The 17,673-nt window shown below is 45.2% G+C and overlaps 2 protein-coding genes across 4 annotated transcripts; one reads left to right on the top strand and one right to left on the bottom strand.

Annotated features, from left to right (window-relative positions):
• Positions 1–37: 37 nt before the first annotated feature.
• Positions 38–12,861, top strand: Ribc1 (RIB43A domain with coiled-coils 1). 3 transcript variants are annotated; one of them, XM_057759616.1, is made up of 8 exons: positions 38–48; positions 549–635; positions 7,944–8,060; positions 9,698–9,779; positions 9,958–10,299; positions 11,602–11,720; positions 12,120–12,514; positions 12,628–12,861. In XM_057759616.1, exons 3-8 carry the CDS (start codon positions 7,944–7,946, stop codon positions 12,707–12,709), a joined length of 1,137 nt encoding a protein of 378 aa, XP_057615599.1. In that variant the 5' UTR covers positions 38–48; positions 549–635; the 3' UTR covers positions 12,710–12,861. The 3 variants fall into 3 exon arrangements, with proteins under 3 accessions (XP_057615599.1, XP_057615600.1, XP_057615598.1); XM_057759615.1 differs by lacking the exon at positions 38–48 and adding an exon at positions 139–235; XM_057759617.1 differs by lacking the exon at positions 7,944–8,060.
• Positions 12,862–13,009: 148 nt separating this feature from the next.
• Positions 13,010–15,504, bottom strand: Hsd17b10 (hydroxysteroid 17-beta dehydrogenase 10). Its single transcript, XM_057759618.1, has 6 exons — positions 15,426–15,504; positions 14,919–15,083; positions 13,922–14,086; positions 13,667–13,795; positions 13,480–13,588; positions 13,010–13,314 (listed from the first exon to the last, which is right to left on the bottom strand). Exons 1-6 carry the CDS (start codon positions 15,450–15,452, stop codon positions 13,124–13,126), a joined length of 786 nt encoding a protein of 261 aa, XP_057615601.1. The 5' UTR covers positions 15,453–15,504; the 3' UTR covers positions 13,010–13,123.
• Positions 15,505–17,673: the final 2,169 nt, after the last annotated feature.

A 17,673-nucleotide genomic window follows, 5' to 3' on the forward strand; every position in this document is an offset into this window, starting at 1 on the left:
CTAATCAGATTTCCGGCTTCCGGTGTCAGAGAGCAGTCACTTCCTCCTGTAAGAGCGTTTTTTGTTGGTTGGTTCGTGCGCGTGCCGGGAGTTTGGACCCCGCCCCCCTTTGTAGTTGCTGCGCAACCGCAACCGTCTAAGCAACAGCGGACTAGGGACGCGTTAGTGCCCAGACGGATCGCTGTGGGGGAGAAGTGAAGGCAGGCGGGGCCTGAGCCCACGCTTATTAAGACAGGTCGGAAGTTACAGCAAGGTTATGCCCTCCCGGCTCCCCAGGGCGAGTGGGAGGCGGGCGCTCTGCTGTTTTGGAGTCTAGCCGGTCTGGGGGCTCCAGCAAAGGGCTCAGTTGGGAGTTAGAAGGAGGCACCCTCGGAGGGGCGGGCGGTTTGGACTAAGAGGACGGATTTTAGGGAGGACTTAGGTGAGGTTAGAGTATGAAGGAGGGTGAGGGGACTCCTAGACTCCTAGACAACGGAGATACAAGTTGGGGAAAGTAGTTTCTGAGATCCTGCCTCTATCGCCCGCTCCTCTCTTAATTCTTCAAGCAGATTCAAAGACTGCCGTCGCAAATCCTAGAGCCAACTTGGACCCAATCCACTTAGGAGCTTCAAAGTTGGAATTGTGTACTGAGAAAGGTATCTTGTGTGAACACCAGGGGTCCGAATCCTTAAGCCAGTGCTCCAGCTTTGTCCTTCCCACCCCCATCCGTTTCTCCCCAGTCCCATTCCCACTGGATCTTATGTCTATGACACCATCCCTTTATCCCCATCTTTCTCTTCGCTCTTTCTGCCTTTGTCTGACTCCCTCATTGGCGTCCCTGTTTCCCTCCTCTCTCTTCCTTATACCCATTTCTCACTTACAATCTCTTTTCTTCATCCTTTCAACCACCTTCTATTACCTTATATCTGCTCATTACTAAGTCATGCTCTTAGCAACCCAGGGTGTCTACTGAGTCATCCCTTTAGCAGCCTTATAGTGTGGCAACAGTTTAAATTTATAGACTGGGGTTAGCGCCATTTTCAGAAAGTCGTTTCCACAGCTATTACAGTAACTTTTTTTTTTTTTTTTGAGACAGATTTCTCTGTAGCTTTGGAGCCTGTCCTGGAATTGGTTTTGCCAAACAGGGTTTCTCTGTGTAGCTCTGGATGCCCTGGAATTCACTCTGTAGACCAGGCTGGTCTTGAGCTCAGATCCATCTGCCTCTGCCTCCTGAGTACAGGAATCAAACAAAGACATGTGCCACCACCACCCAGCTCTGTAACTATTTTAAGATTCATTTTTATTTGTGTGTGTGTGTATGTTTATGTATGTGTGTATGCCATAGACACAGGGCATCAGATTTCTTGGAGCCAGAGTTACAGGTGGTTGTGAACCACCTGATGGGTACTGAGAGATCTCTGATACTCTGGAAGACTGGGAAGTGTTCTTAACCAGCAAGCCATCTCCCCAGTCCTATTTCTGTAGCTGTTTTTAAATAATGTCTAACAGCTGGGAAGAATCCTAAAGAGTCTAGGAAAGTGAGAAAACTCGGTTGATAGAATCTTATATGAAAGCTGAAAATGAAGCTCTGTTGGAAAAACAGCCACAGTCAACAAGAGGGAATAAAATAACCAAAGGCCGTAATTGCATATAATTTAAAAGATTTTACTATTTAATTTTCAAAGATGAGATGGAGCTTAGGAGAAAATTAAACTGTATCCCTATTTCTAAATATTTACAAAGTGCAGTTTCAAATGAATTAAAAAACATAATAAAGGAAAAACTTTAGAATTGTAGAAGAATGTATAGGAGAATATCTATGAATTCAGACTAGGGAAATAATTTTGTTTTAGGTGGGGGTTGATTGGTTGGTTTTAATATATTTTAGTTCTTTTTGTCGAGGAGGTAGGGTCTCTCCACATTGCCCTGGCTGTCCTGAAACTTACTATGAAGACCAGACTGGCCTCAAACACAGAGATTCACGTGCCTTTGCCTCCCAAATGCTGGGATTAAAGGTATGCGCCACCACACCTGGTCTTTTAAAAATCCTTTTCTACTTTCATATTTGGTACCAATGAATATGGTCCATATCCATCCCCACTCCAACCTCTCTGCCCTCTAAACCCTCATCAGATCCCCCTTTTGCTTTTGTAACTCAGAGTCCAATTAGTCCTGCCCATGTGTGCATGGTATGTCCTGCAAGAAAACTTACCTCAGCAATCATCAATTTCTAATAGGCCTTCAACTAGGGTTGGAGTCTCATGAGCTCCTCACCCATCCAGGCTGGAAGGTTCACTGGGTTGCTCTTGTACAGGTCTCGTCCAGATAACCACAGCTGCTGTGAATTCATGAGTGCATGGCCGTGTCGTGTCTGAAAGACAGCATCTCATGATACCCTCCCCATCCTCCAGTTCTTTACATCCTTCCCACTTATTCTAACACAGTGTTCCCTGAACTTTGGACTAGTGGTGATACACATCTCATTTAAAGCTAGGCATTCAACAGTCACTTATTTTCAACAGTATGAACAGTTATAAGTCTCTGCATAAACTTGCCTACAGCAAAAAGGCAACTGACCGCAGTTGAGAACAGCACTAATCTATGAATATAAATATATTTGTATTTATATATTTAAAAGACAGTTAGCAAAACAGTAGTAGTAGTAGTATGGCCTAGGGCCTATGACCTCCCCAGACATGGACTTCTGACCAGCTTTACAGAACTAGGCATGAATTCCCTTTTGTGGACCAGGTCTCAAATCTAATCAGAGTGGTTGGTTACCCTATAATAGCCATATCATTACTACACCAGTGGGTACATCTTACTTGGAGGGTTGGCATTTATAGCATGCTGGGTTCACTGCTAGGTAAGATGTCTTTTTGCCCTGGTGGCCTGGGTAGCACCTTCTGGAACTATGAAAACTAGCCAGCATGGAGGACATTTCCTTGTTGGTCCTGATTGATTTCTCTATGCCCAGCAGCTAAAGTGTGTGATATCTTTAACAGGAGGCTCTTACCATCTAGTTATGGTGAACAACCAAGGGAAATAACAAGAGCCTATGTTTTAGGTGCCTCTGAGACCTCCCTAACAAATAACCTGGCACTGAGATTTATATTTAATAACTCATTTCTTCTGGGAACAGCATTAGCATCCATGATGGTTATTTTTGAAACAGGCCTATGTTGTCCGGGGTGACCTCTAATTTTTAACAGTCCTCTTCTCTCAGCCTCCAGCTGCTGGGATTATGAGTTTGAGCTATCACACTTTGCAGCAGACTTCTTAAATAGCTAGAAACACTTCATCCAAAGAAAAAGATGGGTACATGCTACAAAATTTAAGTTTACCAAAATTCACTCTTAGGATGTGAAATGAGGGCTGGAGGAGGGCTCAGTGGTTAGAAGCATTTGCTAAGTGGTGGTGTACTTATTTAATTTCAGCACTGGGGAGGCAGAGGTAAGCAGATCTCTAGTTGAAGGCTATCTTGGTTTACACAATGAGTTCTAGGACAGCCAGGACTACTGAGAAACCCTGTTTTGGAAAAAAGGAATGATAAGTGTTCAAGGAGGTAGATTTACTCTGCTTTAAATGTTACATAGCATATGTATGTATTGAAACATAATAACCAATAAATACGTATAGTTTGATTTTTTTTTCGAGACAGGGTTTCTCTGTAGCTTTGGAGCCTGTCCTGGAATTTGCTCTGTAGACCAGGCTGGTCTCAAACTCACAGAGATCCACCTGCCTCTGTCTCCCGGGTGCTGGGATTAAAGGCGTGCGCCACCACCGCCCAGTGTATAATTTTGTTTTGTATACCTACAGATTTTATTTTATTTTATTTTTCAAAATTTATTTATTTATTATGTATACAACATTCCTTCCATGTATGCTTGCGTGCCAGAAGAGGGCACCAGATCTCATTATAGATGGCTGTGAGCCACCATGTGGTTGCTGGGAATTGAACTCAGGACCTCGGAAACAGCAGTCAGTGCTCTTAACCTCTGAGCCATCTCTCCAGCCCCTACCTACAGATTTTAAATGCAAAAAAAATCCCTAAAATGAACACAAGATGAATGGACACTTGACAAATCACTAAGCAAATGGTCAGACACATGTGAAACCTCATTAATAATAAAGATAATTGCTATTAAAGTCAATAATTATAAACTGATGAGATGGCTTATCATTTGTAACCAGGCTTGACCTGAGTTTGATCTCTGGGTCCCACATGATGGGAGGGGAAAGTCAGTTCCTGCAAGTTGTCCTCAGACCTCCACAAGTGCACTGTGGTATAACTGCACAGACACATCAACATACAAACACACCATTACTGTTTTGTAACCATAACTGTTTCATGGGCTTTTGTTCTGTGGGTGTGTGTGGAAGTCAGAGGACAACATAGAGGAGTGAGTTCTCTTCCACCATGTGGATCCAAGAGGTAGAACGCATAAGGCCTGGTTACAAGCACCTTTACCCACTGTTCCATCTCATTGGCCCCTTTGTGGTTTTAATATTGTATTTTATTTAACCCAATGTATGTCACTTGACTACTGAACAGGGCTGGTGGCTTTAGATAAAGTCTATCTTCCACTAAACATTAGTTTCATACTACTGCTACAACAAATCATCCTAAACTTAATAAACTAATAAAAACTTATTTTCATACAGTTCTGGAAAGCAGAAGTCCAGATTGGGTCTCAGTGGACTAAAATCAAGATGGTAATTGCGTTTATTTCCTTCCGGAGAAACTGAACTGGCTTCTCTGTGGGTCCCAGGGATCTGAACGCAGGTCCTCATGCTTGCATAGCAAGTGCTTTACCCACTGAGTCCTCTCCCCAACCCTGGACACATTCTTTAACCCAGACTTTACTACTTTTCCTTTGTCTTTCTAGGTGTGAGACTACCCTTTAATGAGACATTTATCCAGCCCACCCTCTCCTTAAAATAGCCCTGCTCAAATCAATAGCCATGTCTTTTTGGTTAACCTCAGTGGTCTCTACATTGGCCTTCTAGCTTCTTCAGTATTGTTTTCTGTTGCCCACTCATCACACAGACATGCAGCTTTTCTGAAATAAAATTTCCCCTTTATTTTATTACTTACCTAGTCAGATAAGTGGTCCATGTTCCTTCATATGACACATAAGTGGTGGAGGTGGGGAGTTGCAAACATAAATCTAATATTTCTCCTCATACCAGGGTCTCTTGAAGACAATCTAAAGGCAAGCTTTATTACATTTATTTTATTTAGTGAGGGGAGGGGAGTGTGGGCACACACATGTGGAGGGCAGAGGGCAGCTTGTAGGAGTCGGTTCTCTTTCTACCATGTAGGTTTCAGGCATCAAACTCAGCTCAGCAGTCTTGTTGACAAGTATTACCCCCTGAACTCTCTCACCAGCCCTTAAGACATTTTCTTGAGACCAGTTCTTACTCTGTATTTGAAGAGGACCTTGAACTTCCGATCCTCCTGTCTCCATCTCCCCAAAGCGCTGAGATTATAGGCATGCACTACTCAATCCAGGTTTATGTGGTACTGTGGATTGTAGCCAGGGCTTCACGTATGCTAACAAGCACATTATTACCAAGTGACCCACACTCCCAGGCCCATTACTACAGGATTTTAAGAGCCAGTCCCAACACACCTTTTCAATTTGTCTCACCCCACTGTCTCCTATGGTTACAGTGCTCCAGGCAATCTGGCCTCTCTTCAAGTACTCCAACTCTTCCTATTTCTATAACTTCCAATAACCATTTTGTAACTGTGAAATAGTTGACACAACAAGAAAAATATATATAGCCCACATGTAAGTTTGGAAGTCTGACAAAATAGCAATCAATGAACCAATTCCCTAACTTAAAGTAGGTGTAGTTGTAATGTTAGTACTTGAAAGTCTGGTGAAGTATTACAACTTCAAGCCAGCCTGGGTGACAGAGAAATCCTGGCATAAAACAATCCCCTCAACATATTGAAATTGCTGGTCCCATTGAAATGTCTTGTCTCTTTTCAAACTACTCCCTATACTGTGAAATCTACTATTGTTCTATCTGTAATATTTATTGTGTGTGTGTGTATGAGAGAGAGAGAATTCATGAATAACATTGGGGTTTGGGGCTGGCGAGATGGCTCAGAGGTTAAGAGCACTGATTGTTCTTCCAGAGGTCCTGAGTTCAATTCCCAGCAACCACATGGTGGCTCACAACCATCTGTAATGAAATCTGGTACCCTCTTCTGGCCTGCAGGCATACAAGCAGACAGAACACTGTATACAAAATAAATAAATATATCTTTTTTAAAAAAACATATTGGGGTTTTTTTGTTTGTTTTTTGAGACAGGGCTTCTCTGTAGCTTTGGAGCCTGTCCTGGAACTCGCTCTATAAACCAGGCTGGTCTCAAACTCAGAGAGCTACCTGTGTCTGCCTTCCGAGTGCTGGGGTTAAAGGTCTGTGCCACCACTGCCTGGCCAATGAATAACATTTTTTTTAAGTTTTCCTGTTTATATTTTGAGACAGAGTCTGGCTATGTAACCCAGACTGATGTCAAACTCCTGATCTTCCTGCCCTGGCCTTTTGAGCGCTAACAAAGAGAGTTGAACCTTATCTTTTTTTTATCAATTAAATTCATTCACCTATTTTACATTATCTTTTAGATACCTGTTTTAGAGCTGCTTACAAAGATTTTATTAGTTCCTTGGGGATTTTGTACAATGTGTTTTGATCATACTTACCCCTCCCCCAACTCTTCCCAGATCTAGCTCCCTTTCCCTGCCCCCACCCAACTTTATGTGCTCTTTTTTTTTTCACCCATCATGTCGGGTTTGTGCTGACAATATATTATTGAATGTGTGACCTTCTACTGGAGCATGGTCAATTTAGGAGTAGGGTACAGATTGTGGTGGCACACACTTCTTTTGGTTTTTAGAGACAAGGTGTCTTAGTGTAACCACCCTGGCTGTCCCGGAACTCAATTTGTAAACTAGGCTAGCCTCAAACTCACTAAGATCAGTTTGGGTGGCACACACCTGGATTCCCAGAAATCATGAGGTGGAGGCAGGCAGATCTGAATTCAAGGCCAGCCTGGTCTACTAAGAACAGGACAGCCAGGGCTACACAGAGAAACCCTGTCTTGAAAAACAAAAATAAAGCCGGGTGGTAGTGGCACACACCTTTAATCCCAGCACTTGGGAGGCAGAGACAGGTGGATCTCTGTGAGTTTGAGGCCAGCCTGATCTACAAAGCTAGTTCCAGGACAGCCAGGGCTGTTACACAGAAAAACCCTGTCTCAAAAATAAATAAGTAAAATACCATAAAAAGAGTGGGCTCTACACTCTTAAAGAAAACTGACTCTCCTCTTCCAGCAGCTATCAGTTGCCAACAGCTCCTTCACTAGGGTGCCCACTTCCTTTCTTCATGGTGGGATTTGATCTAGCTTAAGCTTGCACAGGGTTTGTGCATGCTGTCAAAATCTCTGTGGGTTCACACGCACAGCTGCCCCTGCTATGTCCAGAGGACACTTTCCCTGTATCCATCTACCACCTCTGACTCTTAGTCTTTCCACCCCTTTTTCTGCAATGGTTACTGAGCCTTGGGAGGAGGGGATATGATACAGATGTCCCCTCTAGGGGACATTCTGCAGTCTCTTATTCTCTGCACTTGGACCTGCTTACAAAGGCTTTAAGCTAAGGATTGCAATGAGCTGACTCACTTTCAGAAAGATCCCCTTGGTGGCCATGGCAGAGAGGAGAACTTTAGAGTAACAGACCATCAAGGTTTCTGGGACTGTTGTCTGACATTAGAGCAAAGCTTGACTTAGTGTGGTGACAGCAGAGACTGAGGGCACGGATAGGAAGCATCAGAAAGTAAACTCAGGGTCATAACTAGTGAGATGTGGCAAGGGAGGAAGAACTAGCGGTACAGTATGGTGAAGGACAGTGCCAGCATTGATGCTTCATTCCACCTCTCATTACTCCAGATGTATAAGTTAGACCTCGCACCAGATCCCAAGGAGATAGCAGCCATTGAGGCTAGAAAAAATCGAGAAAAGGAGCGACAATGCCGATTCTTCAATGTGCAGAACCGAATCATGGGGGTGAGTGGGTAATGGAAACCACTTTACAAGACTGGGGTTACTTCCCTCTTACACCTAGAAAGGAATGTAGCATTTTAGCCCCTCTGGATTCAAGAAGGCCGTAGGAGTGGAAAGGAAGGAGCTGGGGAGCCAACTTCATATGCCTGGACAGGCTTAGGAAGTGTCAGAATTGTGCAGGGACAAACGATAAGGTGACAGCTGGCTCCTCTTTGGTCAACTCTTGGACTGTAACTGGTTCTTGAGAAACAACACGGAGCCACAACAGTGTGTAAAGAATATTTACAGGATTTCTGCAAGGCTAAATATGACAGTTATATTCGTTATTTTTCCTGTTATGACAAAATGCCTGGCAATACAAGGAAGGAGGGTTTTGGCTCAATTTGAGTATATAATCCATTATGGAGGGAAGAAGCAGGAAGTGGCTGGCCACTTTGTACCCACAGTTATGAAGCAGAATTAAGTTCACTTTCTCCTTTCTATTCAATACAGGACCCTAATTCATGGTATGGTACTGCCCACAGTTAAGCCAGGTTTCCCCACTTAAAATGATCCAATCTAGAAACTTCCTTATAGACATGTCCAAAGGTTTCTCTCCTAAGTGGTTCTAGATGCTAGTATTATTTATTTGGGAGGAGCATGTGGTATATACATGCTACAGTGTGAATGTGCAGGTCCAAAGATAACTTGTAAGAGTTGGCCCTCTCCTTCCACGATGTGGCTCTCTGGTATCAGACTCTCTCAGGCCTGAACTTTATCCACTGAAGCATCTTACCAGACCATGTTGACAATATTAACCTTCACAGCTGTTTATTCTTCACTAAACTGTATGCCCTTTTGTACCATTTTGAAATGTTTTAAGTAACTTACAATGAAAGAGAAAGTATTGATTACTTTAATTTAAAAAAAAGGACTGCTGAGTAGGTGGATAGAGAACGGATGCAGCCTAATGAGCTAGAAAAGACACCACACTTGTGTTCAAAGCCAGGTCTGCTATTATATATGTGGCTTTATGATATGTAATCTATCCTGTCCTCCTCTGTAAAATGAGACCAAATAAAGCATTGAGATGTCAACTTTGAAAAATCAGAGCATACTACCTGACCATAAGCAAACTGAAGTTTGAGTGGTCTGATCTCCTGGTTGCAAGAATTTCCCTGGGATCCACCCTATACCAAGTACTATGTTGGACAGTGGAGGAATATAATGATAGCTAAGGCCTACCTTCTACCCTGAAACAGCTCACAGCCTAGTGGAGGAGATAATAGAGCATCTGATGTCATTACAATTTGGACAATGGGTCCTAGATTATGGGATAGAACCTTCCTGAGCAAGTCTTGAATGGTAAACTGAAGTTGGGGTAAAGGAAGGAAAGGCTTTCCAAATGGAGGAAACAGCAAAGGCTGTGGGTTCAAATCACTGGACTAATACTAACAGTTCCTGAGACTAATGTGAGGGGGCAGGGAAAGAGGGCACAAAAAGATAAAGACCACAATGGTGTTTGCAAGCTTTGTTCTGGGGTTAGAACTTTATCCAGTAGGTCCTAAAGAGAATGGGGTAATTTCTAAACAGCATGTTAGAGCATTCAATGTACCATGCAGAGACCCTACTCTAATTTAGCCCCTTTCTTTGAGATCCAGGTGGATGTGGAAGCCCTGAACAGCCAGGTGGAGGAACGAAAGATTCGTGAAGCAATGGAGCGAAGCAATGATACGGCTTATGGTAAACTAAGGCTGGGGCAAAACAAAGGTATGAGAGAGAGTGGGCTGGAATTGGGCGATTCCTCCTCTGAATAGAGCCTGGGGCTCTGGGAGTGTTAAGACAAGTCAGATGAGGAACAGAGACTGGTTGACTGGGCTCTTTTCTGGGTTGTCTTCATGTCCCTGTCAATCACTCCTAGATACCAAGCGTGCACACTATGATCTGGTAGCACAGATGCTTGAGAAGGAAGAGGCAGAACGGGCATGTCGGTTATCCAAGAGAATGCAGGATTTTCGGGAGCAAAGACAGCAACTGAAGAATGGACATGAATTTGACTTCTGGGATCCCAACCAACTCTATGAGCATCCAGCCTCTTACTATGACAGCGAACCATACTTTGGCCCAGCCAGCATGCAGTACTTCCTTGGAGAGGACCTGGAGAGGGAGTCACACCTGAGAATGCAGCAGGAGCAGTTCAGATACAACCTGGAGAAACAGCTGCAGGAGCAACAGGCAGCCAGAGAAGAGGAGGCGCGTGCAGGTCAGTAGGCTAGCAGGGAGCTCACCTGATCTGGGGATAGCACTGTGTAAGGAGGTAGTTACCCATCCAGCCGAGGCAGAAAGGTTAGCCTCTACAAACCCTAACCTCCTTGACTTCCTTCAGCAACTGACACTGTAGCCATTATTCATGACTTCTTGGCACTGTCCTGGGGGAAGCATTTTATGGTTCTACTTACTTTCAGCTTTGGGCTCTCCATAACTGAGTTTGTCTTTCTTTTATTTCATGAGACAGGCTCTTGCTATGTATATACAGCCTAGGGTGGGCTTGAAGTCATTAATCCTCATTCCTCAGCCTCATGAATACTGGGGTTCCAGTCATGCACCACCTTGACAGCTCAGTTTCTGTCTTTAAAATAGGGATTATAATTTCCATCACATAGAATAGCAATTACTACTATGATACAGTCTGTGACCACACCCTTATTTTACACTAGAGAAAACCTTTCCTGGGTAAGGCCATGTCTTTCTGCTCATATTTCAACTTTCAATCACCAAGGTCTGATGGGGCCTAAGAACAGCGAGACCGGTGTGTGGCTGGGGTTGGGAAAAATTTAGTAGCTTTGTTGATGCTGTGGCCGTGGCTGACATGCCATTTTCCTCTTGATCTCTGAACTTCAACAATTTGTTATTGTTTTGGCACTGGGGATAGAATCCAGGACATCATATATGCTAAGTACATACTCATACCACTGAGCTATTTTCTCAGCACCCAAAACCTTTAATATACTTATATGCATCTCTGCCATTCACCTTACCAGGTTGTTGAGGTCTGATTACCTATTTGATCTCTCTCTCTCACACCAGAGAGGGAGGATTTTTTTCTTGGCGTGGGGAGTGTTGAAACAGGGTCTCATGAAACACACTGGCTTTGAACTTGCTATATAGCCAAAGATGACCTTGAAGTTCTGATCTTCCTGCCTCTATCTCCCAAGTGCTGGAATTATAGGCATACACCACCACACTGGACTAGGCAGGGAGTTCTCTGAGACAGGAGCTAATTCTGTGGTATCCTTAAAACCTAACAAATAACCTGTAGACCGAGGCTTAGAGAGATGAAATTACTTAAGGCCACAGCTCAAATATGACAGAACTACATTGTTCCCCAAATTGCTGTGCTTTTGCTACCTGTAACCCCAAAGAGTAACTCCTTCCATATCACTAACTTTGACACTCAAATCTGTATACACAAATATAAAGTATGTCAAACAAATAGGTAATGAGTGAACCTGGACTGGGGACTAGAAGAGGCAAGTACAATGCCCTGGCCTATTTCCCTGTGTAGCTTTGCTTAGTGATCAGCTGCGCCTAGCCGTGGACACAAGAGCTGCTGAACTGGCCAGGCTGGAGGAGTCCTGCAAAGCAGCCATGAGGACTGCTATGGCCAATGCCAACAAAGCCCAGGTATGTCCTGACTATCCAGTGCACCAAGCCCACCCCAATTCCTGAGCAAAGTCCTACGGGAACCTTACCCACAACTTTTTCCTCACACCCAATTTCAAACCAGTGCAAGCGTTCTCATCTACCCAAGAACTCCCTACTTCCACCTAAGAGCCTATTAAAGCATAAGTCACCTCTCCCCTACCTCCACATACAGGGTGACTTAAGATCCCTGATCTCAGACTAAAGGCAGAGAAATGCCCTGGCCATTCTCTCCCCCTCCATCATACCCTTAGGGTCATTAAAAATCCATGCTATGTCTCTCCCTTCTCTGAGATTAGTACAGCTGTATTTTTCCCACCCCTTCAAGTAAGTTTCTTAAGACTGGGCCCTTACACTGCTTATATTTGGGGGACCCACCAGGCAGCTAAGCAGGCCCTGCTGCAGCGCCGTGAACAGCAGCAGCAACAGGAGGCCAACCTCATGGAGATCAAGAAACAAATCACCAGTGATCTGCTGACTGAGAATCCTCAGGCTGCCCAGCACCCCCAGGCTCCTCACAGGGTCCTGCCCTATTGCTGGAAGGGCATGTCTCCAGAGCAGCGAGCAGCCATCAGGAAAACCCAAGAAATACAACGACAAGAGAAAAAGGAACAGCGCCAAGCAGAAAAGTCCGTGGAAGCTGAGTGGGGACGCCAAACCATCAACTTGGCTGAAGCAGCACTGGAGCTAGAGGAACAGGAGAAGCAACTGTGTGCAGAATTCCGGAGGGGGCTGGGCTCCTTCAACCAGGAGTTAGCTAGGGAGCAACAAACCCAGTGAGTTCTAGGGTGTATCAATGGGGAGGAAGGCTGAGGGTAGGTGGGAAGGGATGACAGGGAAGGACCAGGGACAGGGAAAGCACATCACCTGTGTCCTTGAATTTTCACAGGCAAAATTATCTGAATTCGATCATCTACACCAACCAACCTACTGCCCAGTATTTTCTGCAGTTCAACACCACCAGCCGCTGAACACAGGATGGTGATCTCCTTTCTCACCTATCAATCTCACAGGTGGCTAGGAATCAAAAAGAAAATGCTACATACCCCTATCTCCAATCTCTTCTCAATAGGAGGGAACTGAGCCCAAACCTCCACTTTCTACCTACCCTAAGTAATAAAGTTGCTCCATACAGTGAAGCATGTGTTGTAACAGAATACAAGTGTAAAATACCACCTTTCCCACTCCACGCTGGGGCTCTTAGCTATCCAGCCTCAGAGCCTGCACTCTCTTTCCCCATGTTAGTTTCCCAGTACACAAGAAAGCTCACATCCTGTAAATTTGAGAATTTATTAGGCACAGAGGGTGACTGGAGCAGAGTTACAAAATGGCCGTTAGGTTTCCTTCACGCTGAAAAGAAGCTGGTGTTTTTCTTCTCTCACCCTTTAAGGCTGCATTCGAATGGCCCCATCCAATCGGATGACCTCTCCATTCAAGAATGGGTTCTCGATTATGGTTTGTACCATCTGAGCGTATTCATCAGGGTCACCTAGTCGATTGGGAAAGGGCACCTGACTGGCCAAGAAGTTGCGCACTTTCTCTGGAAGGGTGGTGAGCAGTGGCGTAGCAAACAAACCTAGACAAGAGACCAGAATCCAAAGTTCATTCTTGTTTTCAGAGTTACTTGTCTCTTCCTCACGTTATTGCTAAGTTGCTGATATTTAGGTAGTGGGTACCTTCCCTCATCTGCCTATGGATCCCACCCAATTCTAGGTATGGCAAAAAAGAAAGAAAGGTCTACCTGGAGCAATAGTCATCACACGGATGCCTATGGGAGCCAGATCCCGAGCAATGGGCAGCGTCATGCCTACTATGCCCCCTTTGGATGCAGAGTATGCAGCTTGTCCAACCTGGAAAAAGAGTGGAGATTCTAAGTGGAAGAGCCCCCACAAGTCATTCAGATAAGAACTTTGCCCCTGTCCACATACCTGGCCTTCAAAGGCAGCCACACTGGCAGTATTAATGATAACTCCACGTTGTCCTCCCTGGTCTGGTTCATTCTGGCCCATCTCCCCAGCAACTAGGCGGATCACATTGAAAGTGCCTAAGAGATTCACCTGGAGGGTGGGGAGAACCATGATGTAGGATCTAAGGCAGAAGCTGCCTTCTGTTTGCTTAAAAAGCTGAATGCCCACAACCAGACATTTCTTATTCCTACCCCCGGAGATCTGCCAAGGCCTTACATTGAGAACCCGCTGGAAGTCCTCCAAGGTATGGACCTGGTTCTTCTTTTGGTTGTATGTCTTAATGGCCACTGCAATACCTGCACAGTTGACAGCCACATCTATGCGACCAAACTTTTCTTTCGCTAGAGTCAAAGCTGCTTGTACGTCCTTCTCAGAGGTCACCTTGAAAGGGTAAAATGAAGGAAAGGAATTTATTTCTTGACATACACACACCACTAAACCTAGAGCGGAGGGCAAGCCCAGTCCTTGGATGGGAATGGAATTGTAAGAGCAAGAGGAAGGCCGAGAGAGAGTTGTGGCGGAATTAAGCGGATCATGGTAGATACTATAGAAAAGCATTGCAAAACAGTTTTTAAATCTGTACTCTCTTTGGATTCCTATGCCCCTGGTAATTCTCAGCTACTATGGATCAGGGCACTATACAACCTTGTTTTTGCCTTTTCTCTTTTGCAGTATTGACAAACTGAGGAGTCTCCCACATGCTAGGCAAGAACTCAACCACTGAAGTATATTCCAATACAACCCTGTTGAGAACTACAGGAACATGAACCAGCTTTTTTAAAAATCCATTTCTGCTGAGTTCAAGTTTTTCAACTCCGTACATACAAACTCACTGGGCAAGATAGGCATTTCCAACTATTCACATCTCCTCCAGGAAATTCTGCCGTGTCCAGTCCTCATTCCCATCATGCTGAGCCCTGGGTTTTTATTGCAGGTGCTCTCATGTGCTCAAGGACTCAGGTCAAAAGATAAAGGGAGCTGAATGAATTCACCACCCTTAGATTTATTTGTATGTTTGTGCCAGGGCACATGTGTGGAGGTCAGAGTCGGTTCTTTCCTTATACCATGTGGGTCCTGGGGATCAAACTCAGGTTGTTACGGATAGTAGCAGGTGCTTTTACTGGCTAAGCCATCTAACGGACCCTAGACACCACTCTTATGGGAGAACCCCTCTCAAGTTTCCCTTGCACACTCTGGGAGAGTCGTAACTCACGTTGGCTGGGGCAAACACGCAGCTCTCTCCCAACTTCTTGGCTTGGACCTCACCCCCCGAGTTAGGTAGGTCCAGAAGCACAGCTGTGGCCCCTTGTCCCACCAGTCTTTTGGCCGTAGCCAGGCCAAGGCCCGAGGCTCCTCCAGTTATCACAGCGACCAGGCCCTATGAAGAGAGGTACACGGTGAACTGCTACTGTCCAAAGCACCCCCCACTTGCCAGTTCCGCGAAGACGCGGGGCGGGGACAATCAGTGACCCCAATGTGCTTCCTCTCCCCACCGCTGGGACCAAGGGGAGGGGGGGCGTGTCTCATCCCAGGCGTGAATCTCTGTTAATCCCTCACACACATGCAGTTAAACGCTGATGTTCACCTACTGCACCCAGCTGCCACAAAACCAGGCCCGGATAAGCAGGACCCTTTACTCCCGATCTCTCCTCTCTAGCTCCTGCCAGCGCAGTCCTAACCTGCGTGAAAAACAAAACGTTAGAGGCACAGGGCAGTCTACCTTCACGCTCCGACACGCCGCAGCCATCTTGCACCGGTCTGGCCACCAGAGGAGGGCTTTTAGGCTCTTTTGCACATGCGCTCGCTGATTGGCCCGCACAGAGCCGCCTACTGGGGCGGGGAGCTGCCGCCCCGCACGGTGGGGGGGATAGGGAGGTGGGGACTGGGGCGGGGGGGGGGGGGGGAGCATGGCCTGCAGCTCCCGGACCCCGGAAAGAGAAAAGTCCCGGTTTCGTTTGTAGAAAGAATCTGGTGGCACCTGCATAGTATCACAGCACTGCTTTACCCTGCTCTCTAGCTGACCATTTGACATGCAGCCAGCTCCACCAGAGCAAGACAGGACGAAGACAGAGACTGAGTCCCTTTCTCAGTAAAGTTTTCAAGTGTAAGGAGAAACCGATTCCTATTTGCCAGGTTCTACCAGGTCCTGCAGACACAGACACACAGAGGAATAATAACAGGTCCATACTTCCCAGGAGGACACAGTTTGTTTGGAGAAAGACAAAGTTACAGGACAGACAACAAAAGGGACAGAGAAACAGCCTTTTTTTTTTTTTTTTTTTTTTAATTTTCTACCCGTAGGACAAGTACTCTACCGCGGAGCTACAAACAGCCCAACTACAGATTCCAGAATACTCAGCCGAGGAGAGTAAAGAAAGGAAAAGGACGATTCTGAGATACAGAGAAGCAGCTGCAGAGAAAAATGTTGAGGCCTGGATAGAGGGAGGCCAAGTAGGATCACGCTTCGTACCAGTGGATGAAGAGGTCATTAGGAGCCAGGGATAGGAGCCAGGCATTACCAAACAGGTGCAGCTGGGAGCAAAGTCACAGAGGAGACCTTTGTTCCTGGCTTTGATGCCCAGAGAGCACACTGCAGATTGGTCCTCACCCAGAGACTGTTGTTAAAAACTCAAGGCTCTGGTCATTCTAGAAGAGTTTTCATTAATATCTCAATTACAATCTTTTGTTTTTGTTTTGTTTTGTTTTTGTTTTTCGAGACAGGGTTTCTCTGTAGCTTTGGAGCCTGTCCTGGAACTAGCTCTTGTAGACCAGACTGGCCTTGAACTCACAGAGATCTGCCTGTCAATTAGAATCTTTAGGATGGACATCTAATCTGTCTTCCATCCATATTTTTCCTCAACCCAAAATTTTCAGGCCCACAAATCTCAGCCTACACTTTCTGCCTGTAACTGCATTCTGTTTATTCAATGTTAAGTATAGACTTCCCTCAAAGACGCCGGGTTGTTGACAGCCAGTATACCTATATTGATTTTCACTATTTTTATCAAAGGATTTAGCATCTGACTCACAATCTTTATTTTTAATTCTTGTGTGTGTGGCGGGGGAGTCAAAGAACAACCGTAGGAGAGAACGTTGGTTCTCTCCTTCCATCACGTGGATTTTGGGAGTCAAACACAGATCAAGCCTGGTGACAGTATCTTTACCTACTGAACGGTTCACCATTCCCAGACTCACTATCTAAATGTTTTTAGGAAGTGCTCCCATCAACTGTGACCCTAGCAGGATGGATGTAACAAATTTGAGGCTGTGTTGGTCTACATAGCCAATCCCAAGCTAGCCGTGAGTAGACTACATGGTGAGTCCCTGTCTAAAAAAAAAAAAAAAAAAAGAAGCAAAGGTTAGCATGGGGAGCATTGGCCTGATGCACTCTCTTTAGTTACAGTGGGCTCTTTTGTGCTCGTTTTGCATTGCCTATTCCTGTGTGGCTGCTTCTTTCATACAGAATTAAACTAAAAATAGTCCTTCCCAAGGTGGGGGGTCCTTTCAGGTCACTCCAGCCGTAACCATGTTGCCACTATACTACTGCATATTTGAATTCTCTGCATAGCATTTAGAGCTCCACCTAGTTCCTTTAGATAGGAAGGTGCTGATTTGTTTTTGAGACAGGGTCTCTCACTCTGTAGCTCAGACTATCCTGCAACTCACACTACATAGACCGGGCTGACCTAAAATTTGCAGTAATCTTCCTCAGCCCTCCCACTTCAGACTGCTGAGTACTAAGACTAGAAGTGTGAGTCACCATACCCAGCTTTAAAAGTGAATCAGTTAGTCTATTAATTAGTACATGTACATGAGGTTGTTTGCATGAGTTTATAGGCACTGCATTCACGTGGGGGCACTCAAAGGCAGAAGAAGGCATCAGATCCCTTGCAACTTGGGAGGCACAAATGCTCTGAGCCACCATGTAAGTGCTAGGATCCAAACCTGGATACTCTGTAAGAGCAGTA

Source organism: Chionomys nivalis, chromosome X (assembly GCF_950005125.1).
Source record: "Chionomys nivalis chromosome X, mChiNiv1.1, whole genome shotgun sequence".
In the NCBI taxonomy this organism is placed as follows: Eukaryota; Metazoa; Chordata; class Mammalia; order Rodentia; family Cricetidae; genus Chionomys; species Chionomys nivalis.

Coding starts and splice junctions, on each gene's coding strand:
- Hsd17b10 (XM_057759618.1), bottom strand. CDS start 15,452: ATGGCTGCGGCGTGTCGGAGCGTGAAG. Junction 13,589..13,666: donor TGGCTGCCTTTGAAGGCCAG/GTATGTGGACAG, acceptor CTCTTTTTCCAG/GTTGGACAAGCTGCATACTC. Junction 13,315..13,479: donor TGTGATGACTATTGCTCCAG/GTAGACCTTTCT, acceptor TCTCTTGTCTAG/GTTTGTTTGCTACGCCACTG.
- Ribc1 (XM_057759616.1), top strand. CDS start 7,944: ATGTATAAGTTAGACCTCGCACCAGATCCCAAGGAGATAGCAGCCATT. Junction 8,061..9,697: donor TGCAGAACCGAATCATGGGG/GTGAGTGGGTAA, acceptor TTTGAGATCCAG/GTGGATGTGGAAGCCCTGAA. Junction 12,515..12,627: donor GCTAGGGAGCAACAAACCCA/GTGAGTTCTAGG, acceptor GAATTTTCACAG/GCAAAATTATCTGAATTCGA.